The 11937-nt window shown below is 44.1% G+C and overlaps 1 protein-coding gene across 5 annotated transcripts in view; it reads left to right on the forward strand.

The window, feature by feature from the left end:
• syne2a (spectrin repeat containing, nuclear envelope 2a) overlaps positions 1-5503 on the forward strand; it is a 62004-nt gene extending 56501 nt beyond the window's left edge. For all 5 annotated transcript variants that reach the window (XM_079753738.1, XM_079753741.1, XM_079753740.1 and 2 more), the window contains 7 exons: positions 1-15; positions 522-736; positions 1073-1267; positions 2161-2289; positions 2795-2989; positions 3734-3852; positions 4290-5503. The exon at positions 1-15 is cut by the window's left edge and continues 112 nt beyond it. In XM_079753738.1, coding sequence (XP_079609864.1) covers positions 1-15; positions 522-736; positions 1073-1267; positions 2161-2289; positions 2795-2989; positions 3734-3852; positions 4290-4518 — 1097 coding nt within the window. In that variant the 3' untranslated portion in view covers positions 4519-5503. The remainder of the gene's footprint in view (positions 16-521; positions 737-1072; positions 1268-2160; positions 2290-2794; positions 2990-3733; positions 3853-4289) is intronic.
• The last annotated feature ends 6434 nt before the right edge of the window (positions 5504-11937 follow it).

Below are 11937 nucleotides of genomic sequence, written 5' to 3' on the forward strand. Positions count from 1 at the left end.
CAGAAGCACAGCCAGGTAACTGCACACTTCAGCGGTGGATTACCGCAAGAGGAGAGGGTCATCCTGGGGTTAGGAGGGGAAGTACTGTACTGGAGCTACTGTGACGGCCTGACATAGCCATTACAATTATTGTCATTTGGTAATGTGGTCCAATATATAAAGCAATTCAAAGTCATCTCAATCAATTCCAGAATTTCAATTAATTCTGGTATTGTTGTGTGTGTGTGTGTGCATCTGCGTGCCTTTCTCTTTGTGTGTGTGTGTGTGTGTGTGTGCCCGCTTGTGTGTGTGTCTTTTTGTGTGTGTGTTTGTCTTTCTGTGTGTGTGTTTCTGTATGTGTGTGTTTCTGTGTGTGTGTGTGTGTGTGCGAGTGGGTGTGTGTGTGTGTGTGTTTGTGTGTGTGTGTGTGTGTGTGTGTGTGTGTGTGTGTGTGTGTGTGTGTGTGTGTGCGGGTGGGTGTGTGTGTGTTTCTGTGTCTGTGTGTGTGTGCGGGTGTGTGTGTGTGTGTCTCACACACCCAGTGGGGATGGAGCCCTGGGTGGACGTGCCCATGGTTCAGTTCAGGCTCCACCCGCCGCGGTCGGCTCCACAGGAATCCAGGAACCACATGACCTCTGACCTGGTGGAGGAGGTCACCTCCTGGCTGGGACTGGTGGGGCCGGAGCTGGAGCTGATCCAGCGCCGCGACCCCGCTACCAGCATCGTGGACCTGGAGGCGCGGGTCAAACGCCTCAAGGTAAACATAGGCTGGCAAGTTGCCATGGCAACCCCCCTCCTCAGCAGCAGCGGTGCCGTCTAAGGATGCTACACTGGTCAATGCTTCTTCCACCTGTTTAGTGTTGCTGCGGGCTGTCGTTTTTATATTCTCTGTAAATGTTTGTGTAAATATCCATATTCTTACATCTTTACAGTCTTCTATTCTCAAAAATGTAATGACATTGTTTGGCTTATGTTGTTCAGTTTTGCAAATTCCATGCTCTTTTTCTCTTTACGTTACCATCTTGAGCAGAGCAACTGATGATGCAAACGGTTCAATGAGGTGAACCCTAATGTTGTGGCTCTCTGTGTGCAGGAGCTGCAGCGGGAGTTCGCTGGCTACCAGGCCGTGGTTGGTGATGCCGGAGGGCTGCCGGGGGCTGGAGCTGCTCTGGATGGGGGGGAGACGGAGGGGAGCCTACCGGGGGAGCTGAACCGGGGCTGGGGCCAGGCGTGCACTGGCCTCCAGGACTGGGAGCACAGACTCAGGAACAATCTCCTGCACTGTCAGGTGAGAGCTAATAGTGGCCCTCGGAGTGGAAATGATTGCCCATACTTATTCTGTCTCAGTCCCTCAGGTTATGGATTTAACCGTTTATTGCATTGAGTGGTGATGTACTTTGGTTCTGCGGTATGGTTCCACTCTTTCAGCGTGCTCCCTGCTGTAGGATTTAAAGCATGACATACAGAGGTCATGCAGCCATACCAACAGCATAGCAACAACAGGCAGCCACAGGCAGCCCTATACAATCCCCCCCCCATGGCGAACATCAGAAACCTCCACCCATTGTGTAGGTTATATACAATACGGAGCAGAACCAAAGCAGGCTGAGCCGGGGTGGAGCCCGGGGTGGTGGCAGGTGATCTCTAGCTCTCTTTACTTTGCAGAGAGTGTGTGTGAGATGGATGGTTTTAACTTTGACTGACTATCAGTTTTTGTGCGGTTGAGTGGATCGTGTTAGCTGGCTGATAGGATGCGCATGACTAGAGTGTCAGCACTAGAACTAGCTATACTATAGGTATTTTAATGGCAAAAGCTTGCATCTTAATTTATTATTTATTTCAGACTGGGTTATGATTTAAGTGATTGTTGTATTTCTATTTAAACATATCAAATATGGACTGCAGTGTGATACATTTTTTTCTAAAATAAAATTTCAATGACAGCTGAAATTCAGAAGAACTGATCTTAAATCAATTTTCTGTAATCAGCAATCATCTCTTTAATATCACTGTATACATTTTTATTTTTTATTTTTTTTAAGTTATTACATTTTTATCTTCTTTTAAATGTTTTGAGTGTTTATGTTGGTGTCTGTTTCTTTAAGTGAAATCAAATGACTTTCCCTCAATGAAAACTTGTTCCTAATACTTTGGAGAGAGTAACCTTTGACCCCTCAACAGGAGTTCAACAGAGCCCTCCACTCCTTGCTGCTGTGGCTAGCCCAGGCAGAGAGCAAATGCCACGCTGTGGACATCAGCCAATCACACACCCCGCTCCGCAGCCTTCGGCAGCACCGCTGCACGCTCAGCGTAAGCCAATGGTAGCCCTGATGTGAGGCTGTCTTATCATCTCAGCACAACGCTCACCAAAACAACACACCTGACGGATGTCACTCAGTGAATCTCTTAGAGAATCACTGAGCTCATAGCTATCTCTGGTGCAATGTATTCACAGTGCATTGTCCTTGTTAAATAAACATTTCAATAAATAGCAGTAAGAACTCTTAAAGGTTCATAGTTTCTGTGCATAAGAAAAAGAAGGCAGATATATAACAAAAACCACAGGTTGGACAATTACTTTCCTAAGGTGAGCTCACCTTCCACCAATTTCAATAAACACAAAAAAAAGACTTCCTTTAAAGTGGGTTTGGGTTGAGAAAGTCTTGTGTAATGTCCCCGCTCATTACCCAACTCCATCATCTGAAGTGTGACTACCATGCTCGCAGTGGAACATGTCTGCTGCAATCAAGGTGCCTCCCGTCAGCAGCAGAGTGGTCTCCATCCACCCACCCACGGTCGTGTGTCTCCTCCCCAGGGCCTCCAGGCTGATCTGAGGAGCCGGCAATCAGAGCAGCGCTCCCTGCAGGTGCTGTGGTCTCAGCTGCAGCCCCGTCGAGGCCCCACCGCGGAGGGAACGGAGGCCCAGGAGACGCTGCACGTCACGGCCAGCAAGCTCCGGTCGCTCCTGAGTTACGTGGAGCGCGACCTGAGCCGCCTGGACCGACGTCTGGTGAGGGCTACTGTTCACATGCAAGCTCCCTTTTAAAGAGCCCTGCGCTTCGCTGCAGATGCTTTTGTGACGTATGTTTTACTTTTTAAGACAATGAAGCCCATTGTATTTGTATAGCCCTTAATCAGAGTTACAGTCGAAAAGTTATTTTGACACCCCCCTGACCATAGCCCACTAAAAACCAACAAAAAGCTTGCTTGATTATCAAGCAGGCGTGCAGACTTGGGGATGGTTCGGAGGGGTTCCACATTGGGTGCATTAATGGACGTAGTTAATGGAAGCATAACAAGCTAAATTAGTTGTTGGAAATTAGTAGTGTCCATGGTGGTGTAGAGGTACTTGCCGCTGTGTAAACTGATGGCTCTCAAGCGGGCGGGCGGGTGTCCAGTCATGATCACAGTAACTCACTGAGACAGCAAGCCCCCAAACCTCCTTACTCCTCCCTGCTCCTCCTTACTCCTCTCTACTCCTCCTTACTCCTCTTTTCTCCTCCTCACTCCTCCTTGCTCCTCCTTACTCCTCCCTGCTCCTCCTTACTCCTCTCTGCTCCTCCTTACTCCTCCCTGCTCCTCCTTACTCCTCCCTGCTCCTCCTTACTCCTCTCTGCTCCTCCTTACTCCTCCCTGCTCCTCCTTACTCCTCCCTGCTCCTCCTTACTCCCCTGTTTATTGTTGACATGTAGGTAGGTTGATGATGATGATGGTGGTGATGAAGTTGCTGGTGCTGATGAGTTGTTTCTCACAGGACTGTGAGTCTGCATTGTCCTCTACAGCTGAAGGAGGAGGAGGAGGAGGAAGGGGCCAGAGTGCATTTGTTGCTTCTCCACAGGAGCGGGAACACTCGAAGAATCGCTCCTCTAAAAGGTAGGCTTTTAATAGAACCCCCTTAAGCAGGGAATGGAACGAAAGGGCATTCTACCCAGAGGTAAAATCATTATTATTATGACTGGCTGAGAGGCAGTGGTGGAGCGAAAACACGGCAGGAAAACGAATCAGCACAGCTTTAAGTGACTGGACTGTTGAGTTTAGTCTTGCATGTATGAGAAAGAACTATATTATTTCACGACATATGGAGATGAGTCACCTGAACTCGATGGGACATCGCAACTGTGTGCTATTGTATTTCACCCCAAACCCTCATTATGTATCGATTAAGTATAATCCATGATGTGTGTCATCACATGAATCGGTATAGAAGTGTGATTGTATTGCAATCCAAAAAGAAAGGATCGGAAAAAAAAGGGTAAGAATATCTATTTTAAAATGTTTCTCTCCCTCTGTTTCTGGCGGGCGCGTCACAGCCAGAGGACGGGCGGAGCTCCCCCTTCTCCGCGTCCTCCCCGGCGCTCCTTCCTGTGCCGGGTGCTGCGCGTGGCCCTCCCTCTGCACCTCCTCCTCCTCCTGCTGCTGCTGGGGCTGTGCTGCCTGCTGCCCCGGCCCGCCAGCGACCCCGGCTGCTCCCTCACCAACAGCCTCGCCCGCTCCTTCTACCCCATGCTGCGCTACACCAACGGACCCCCGCCCACATGACACCCCCCCCCCCCCCCCCAGGGTGAAGGAGTCTCTGCTCTCTGTATTCTGCTAGAACCCCACTTTCTCAATGTTCAGGACTCACTTCCGAGGAAGAGCGTTCGGATCTTCAAGAACAAAGAGGGGACATTTTCCAGGAATTGTATTTTTTGCTTGTACTATGTCTCACTGTAAGAATGTTAGAACGGGTTTTATATATTTAATTTAAAAAAGGTATGATATGTAATTTATCATGCACAATTTATCGTTCACATAATTATATGTGAGCCAACTCTTATCTCTCAATACAAATATTAAAGGCATCAAAACAACAAAAAGTGTTGAAGCAGGTTGTGGTAATTTTTGGGGGAAAGAAAATGTGCCTGTTTTCACCAATAACCATAATGATCCCTTTAAAGTGATGTAATGTACAATATTCAAACCTAACTGAGAAACACAGTTCCTTATAGGCTTCTGTGATGTGGACCCTACCCGCGTATCCATGAATTAATTCTGCCGATAAAACACTGTTTCTCTTACACAATGTGTGTGTTGCTTCAGGTCATTAACAGCAAACACAAAAAATGCATATAGCACAATACATAGTGATATTTGACTTGGTCTGAACAGGCTAGATGTTTCGATTCTTTAGTATGAAATGTGATGTCTACATTGTTGGGTGTCATGGTTGTCAGTACACATCGCCAATCAATTGATTCCCGACATGTGTCCATTATTGCCTTAGTGTAACATTCAATAAATATATATTAACATTAATGTTCTCCAAACCCAATTTCAAATAACATTTTCTATTGATCATGTGGCAGGCAAGTTCAGCTAGTTCATCAAGTTAACTAAACTTGGAAATGTTTTAATATGAATTTGAGTGTTTCATTGAATTTGACGGTTCAGTTAGTGCGTCGTGTGTTTGTGTTTCCATGGAGGTAGACTTCACCCAATGTCACTTTCAGAGGCAAAAGTATGTGAGCTTTTTATATACCAAATACCAAATACTCTTAAAATAGGCTGCTTTTTGTAACTTATTAAAATAATAACATACAATATCTTTTGAGATATTTGATTACTTTTGCAGCATAGACATTTTTGGAGAGATATAATTGCTGTTTATAATCAATCAAAGCTATTTCTAAAGCTTACCATTTCAAAACAAAATGGCACTTAGATTGAAGGCCACAGCGATCAGAACTCGTCATGGTGATGTCATCATGACAGTGCTGATTAGTGATGGAGGCAGGTGTGTAGCGTGGAGAGCCATGAGCCCAGACCTCAATGTCCACAGTCCCTCAGAGAGGGTGGGTCTCTAATGCAAACACATGGACAGGAGAAGGTGCGAGATGAAATTGTTGATTGGCTATTACAGAGATGATAAGGTGAGAGACTGCCGGTCTGGTAGACCTGTCGTATCGCTTTGGAGGAGGAAATCAGATGACGGTTAGTCGAAGGGACAATTCATTCCACTATAGTCATGTGTGTTGTTGTTTTTTTTATCCCTGCTGTCTGGCACAGCCTTTTGTGTTTGTCTGACTGAATAGTTCATTTTTTTGTGGTGGGTTATGGTTGTATGGGTGGGTCTCTACCCTGTTGATTGGTTGTATGTGTGGGTCTTTTCCCTGCCGATTGGTTGTATGTGTGGGTGCCGTCCCTGCTGATTGAATGCTTTTACGAAATAAATGATATTAGGTTGCGAAGGCAGACGTCTTTTGCGGAAATTGAACCCAGGTGTGCAGCGTGATGCCAGAAGGATTGTACCATAATATAAACTACTCCCTGGTGCTGCATTTTCAATTGTCCGATTGCCCATAACCGCCTTCAAACCATGTGGCCAGACTGGGAACAATGACAATAGCGAGAACACACGTCAACAAACAGTCAATTCAATATAATAGTAAAAGTAGTGAATATACAGGTTAACAAACAGTCAAATCTTACTACTATAATAGCAGGCCTGTCGCACCAGTTACTCAAGTTAGTCATGTGCGCATGTGCCAAGAAGCCTGCAGCTCACGCACACACAGCACGCGCAAACGTATACATACACTGCAAGCACGCACACACACACACACACACACACACACACACACACACACACACACACACACACACACACACGCAAGGCACTCCGCACGTCGTCAAGACAAAGATAGCGACACATACATAGAAGCGCACACACCGCAGCGACACACTCGCCCAGTTAAGACGTTTTGTTTTTAAACATTACGGCTCTGCTGTCGACAAACTCCCAGGTAAAACGTTCTGTCTATAGACTGTAGAAATTGCGGTAAAGGAAGGGAAGAGACAATTTCTCACCTCAACATGCAACGGCGGGTCGTTCATTTTGTACTGTCTATTTTTCTGTACTGTCATATTTTTCTTATGTCTTGTGTGTATGCTATGTGTGACTGTAGGCTACTGCTGCCTGTCTTGGCCAGGACACTGGAAGAGATGTTTAATCTCAATGATGATTATTATTTTCATCTAACCAATAGTAGTTGCCTTGTATTTTAAAATGTTAATGCACTTTTCAGCCCTGAATAACAGTAAAAGCTATTAAATAATTGATTTGCATGCATAGTATTCTACACTTTCCATTGAAAAATTACCCGTTACCATAAATTGACTAATTTTATAATGTAATCAAATGCTCACACACTAGCTGCTTTCAGACACACGTGCAAGTCCTGATATTCTTCTGATGGGCCGTATGTGTGAACATCATATCCTGACATTTGTACCCTGAACATCTCCTGAATAATACTACCCCTGAGGTAGTATTTTCTCCATAGGAAATGTAATTGACCTTAATTGACCGTATATGTGAATGAGGAGTAGAAAGTCTGTATTTTCTCACACCACTTCAGTGGGTGTATTGATGAGGCTTCTGCATGTCATTGAGTGGCCCCCTTAATGATAATCAGCCTGTTGCCTTTTGTTTGCTGAATGGTTAAAATATATTTAAATGTTTCCAATTCTTTTAAGAGTAATTTGTTGTAATCGATTGTTATACATTGCTGCATAATAGGCAAAATGTTAGTATGTGCACAGAAATTTGTTACATTATCGGTTAGAGGTTGAGCGTGCGTAATGCGTGCGCGAAAACTCTAGTCAATATAATAATAACGGCTGTGTTGTGGCTTTCGCCGCAATTCAATGTGAGTGGCGCCACTATTACAGAAACAGGATAACTTCTGACGCGCGGAATTACTTTTAAATAACTTTCCCAAACAAACCATTCTCTGATTGCCTGCTTAAGTAGGCAGTAAAGGTGGGCGGAGTCAGGTGGGAGACCCAATCCGTGCCCGCGTCACCATACAGAATCAGGCCTCAACATAATCATTTCATGCATCATCCGTTATGCAATACAGAACAACAAAAAGATTGTAAATGGCCCAAATAACAGGTGGGTTCCTGAGAGACTACTGTTCAACATCATAGGAAATCATGCAAACTAAGCCGGTGCTGATATAAACTCTTCCTGATAAACAACATCAATCAGTAGAAAGCCCCTCCTTCCTGACCCTTGAGTCTCCTCCCCAGCAAGACAGACTGGAGGGGGTAGAAGGCCCTGGAGCAGCCTCACAGATCCCCTCGGCAGCCCAGGTGGGGCTAGGCATGGTGGAGGACCCCATCCGCCTCTGGCGTGGTAGGCAAACTGGAATTGGTCCGGAGAAGACGTGACCAGCAGACGGAGAGCCGTCAGGACCAGTCTCTCAAAGGCCTACATAATGTGGGAAGTCAACCCAACCGGTATGTGGTCATTGGAGGCACAAGGATGGGTCTCTTTGGTACGGGCGCCAGGCGGGATGTCTTCCAGAGCACGGGGGGACCTCTTCAGGCAGTGGGGCTGGTTGGCCCGGTCCACATCTACCCCTGTTCAGGAAGCATCTCCCCCAGTCACCTGGCCGCTGGTGTCGCTTGGTAATACTTGTACCGCCCTTCCACACCTCCCCGGTGTTGCTCTTCTGGTGAGCTCCAGAGTCCTCCTATAGAGGTTCTTTTCCCTCTTTGATCTTCACAGACCGCTGCCTGTCTGACCTTCTGGCTGCTTCCCTGTCACATGACCTGAACGCTGTGTTCTTCTTGTTCAGGAGGGTCATGAGCTCTTTGGTGACCCAGGGCTTTTTGTTCAGGAAGCTGTTCTAACCATCTTTAAGGCACCAGTGGTGTCTACACAGACCTTGATGAGGTCTGTGATGCAGTCCGTGGCAAAGACAGGAACCGGGACATGGACAGGGCTTGCGATAAACGGTCCTCTTCAATCCACCCGATGACCTGGCCATTCAACAAGGTCTCTTGGTGACTTTGGACGTCATTTTAACTTATGGTCTGTGGGCGTGTCTACCCACACAATTAGACTGGATCAACCGCCATAGGAAACATTATGAATGTTGCCTTTAATTAATCAACATGTATTAATCACTTGTCACCTGGGGTATTTCATTAAACATCGTGGAGAGACTGTTACTCCACGTTGAAGGGTTATTGTTGATAGTTTCCTGGTGAAGGTAAAGATCAAATTCATGTCAAATTCCACCCATGCCAAGTACGATTATTGCATTACTATCAATATTTATCGTGGTAATTTTCTTTTTAGTATAGGTCAAAGGAGGACATACCAACATTACATGTACTATTATGGTTTGGGGCATGACTAAGAACATATCTATCAGAGTGACAGGAGCAAATACAGCCCAAAACAGTGCAATTAAATGTTTGCACGAGTGCTTCTCTCCATCCCTCTAAAAAAAGGACATGGCACTGTCTGTGGCCATTCTGGAGATATTGGACGGACCAGATGTCCTTGGACAAAGCTTATATGAGTTTCTGCTGCTGCCAGTGGCAGGAACTACAGAGACACTTACATTCTTGAGTTCCATTCAAGACCTCAAGATGTGGTGTTGAAATCTTTCATATGTTGTAAATTATAACAGCGTACTATAAAAATAACAATCCATTTAATAGCCTACTTACTAACGCTCAACGCTCAAACGCTCAAAGACAAAAGTGATCAATTTGTCTTTACTTTTTTCGTTTTTTTTTAAAAACTTTTTTCAAGAACTGGATACAACACTACTACAGCCCAAAGGCTTCTCAAAGTAGAACAGACAGCGCCCCAATGGTGTTTGACAAACTGCCACTGGTTGTCTTGGAAACTAATGCACAATCCAGTTTGGGACAGCAGGGCTGTCAAGTGTCCCTGTAGTTTACAGGTTGATCTTCTAGTCTTCTGGCACATGCCCGTCATTCCCAGCAAACCGTTAATTCAGGCCACATTACATAACCAAGAGTAACTAAACCATTTGTTTTGACAAGTTGCAATTACATAAGTATTTATTTTTACCAGTTTATGTTTAAAGTTGTAATCTATGAAAACATTTTGCTCCTTTATGAAAAAATTGTTGAATGGTTGTCATCCTTTTATTCAAGGAGTTGGAACAAATATACCTGATTCTGATACAACCTTTTGAACTTAAAGATAATACTTGAAGATAATACACAATGGGATGGCCACGAAAAACATCCTGAGTATAGCAAACCTATGCCTGGTCACCAGCATATTGACAAGTACTGCATGCATGATACACGATTATGCCTATACAGGTATATTATATTACACGTGGTTAAGGTATTATAATACAACAAAAAAAGGACTCGTTCAGAAAAACATAATCCATATTTGATTCAGACAGATATTTTAATGTTAGGTTTAAGGTGCGTGTCAAAGTTGGAGTAAAGGTTGCAGTGCAAATTCATGATTGTCAAGCTGCAAAATAGACTCATCTAAAATACAAAAATAGCATTTCCGTCTCCTTCGAGCAAAACTGAAAGATACATTGAAAAGTGCAACATCATCTTACAATAGACTTGTGTGTGAAGAAGCATAACCAGACAGATGAGTTTGGCGGTGAAGCTTAAAGCTCGGACTGGATAAACAATTAGGATGCAGTGCAAAGACAAACCCTTCCCCCTCTTCTTCTGCATTGACGGCTGCGCAATAATCGGTCACACTTCACTTAATATCACCAGGTAGGACTTATATCTAGACATTGAAATTCCCATCTGTGAAAAGCACATAGGAGGTAATAAAGCAATTAATGACTGACTTCCAGCTTCACAGTCATTCAAAAACGTTCCATTACTATAATCGGTTACATTCATTACAGGTTAGTTTGAAAGATGTACACAAAAAAGATGTCAAAGGCTACCCTGAAACACATTACAGGGGCATTATCCTGAGTTTGACAAAGATAGCGCTGCAATGTTCTGTACAGCTAGCATGTTCAGTACAGCTAACGTGTTATCTGTACAGCTAGCATGGTTATGTACAGTTAGCATGTTCCGTGCATCTAACATTATCTATACAGCTCACATGTTATTATTAAAGCTAGTATGGTTATGTACAGCTAGCATGTTCCGCACAGCTAGATTGTTCCATACAGCTAGAATGTTCTGTACAGGTATCATGTTCCGTACCACTAAAATGTTATCCGTACAGCTTACATGGCCTCAACTGCTGTTCTTCTTCTATGTGATTAGTAATGGTTCGTGCAAGAGTCACAAGTTGCCATTATTCAAATGGCACACACGGCTGGTATTGTCAGTGCTTTTGGCTACATTTTGAAATGTTAATGCACATTAACTTAACTTAATTTAGCTTGTGGTTTGTAAAAGAAGGGCCTTTTAGGCAGTGATGAGCAATGAAACTAAAAACTATTCCAAATCTATTCAGGCACACAGATTTTTTTTCTTTTTTTAAGAAACAACACTTGGATTGCTTGAGTTCAAATACATTTTCAATCCTCACAAGCATGTTTTGGCACAACATGGCACCCCACTGTCAAACAGCAGAGCACTCAACAAGGTTACACAATGCCATGTTTACAAAACAAAAAACTTATTTACGAGTAAAGGGAATGTCCATCCGGTAGCTCATCTGAATCTCAGGCATTGTCATTATTATACACTAACCTGGCTTCCTGTTTCACTTCAACCATTTCTTTCATAAAATATTCATAACTAATTGTTTAACTTATGTTAAAAATACAACAGGGAGTAATTGATAGATCAGAGGTTCACAAAGTCCCTTTTATACAGTCCCCCAGAATGTGCCAACACATGGCTAGGGCCCTAGACGCTCACCCCACTGACTATCCAAACATACATCTGTACATGTTGAACGTTGATGTCAATCCAGGGACTAAGGCAAATGAGTGAGTGTTTATATATAGTGTAATAGCTAAAGCTAAAATGCTGTATGATATGCATTATGATATATATGGTATTATGCTGCTTCTCTGTCCAAATCAATGCTCTAGATCTTCAAATGGTGTTATTGATTATCAACTTAAAGGATGAAACACCCCCTTACAAGGTTGCCATTAAGTGTCATTCGGGAACGACAACTATTAGCTCTGTAAACAA

The sequence above is a fragment of the Pollachius pollachius genome, assembly GCF_949987615.1.
Source record: "Pollachius pollachius genome assembly, chromosome: 16".
NCBI classification, from domain to species: Eukaryota; Metazoa; Chordata; class Actinopteri; order Gadiformes; family Gadidae; genus Pollachius; species Pollachius pollachius.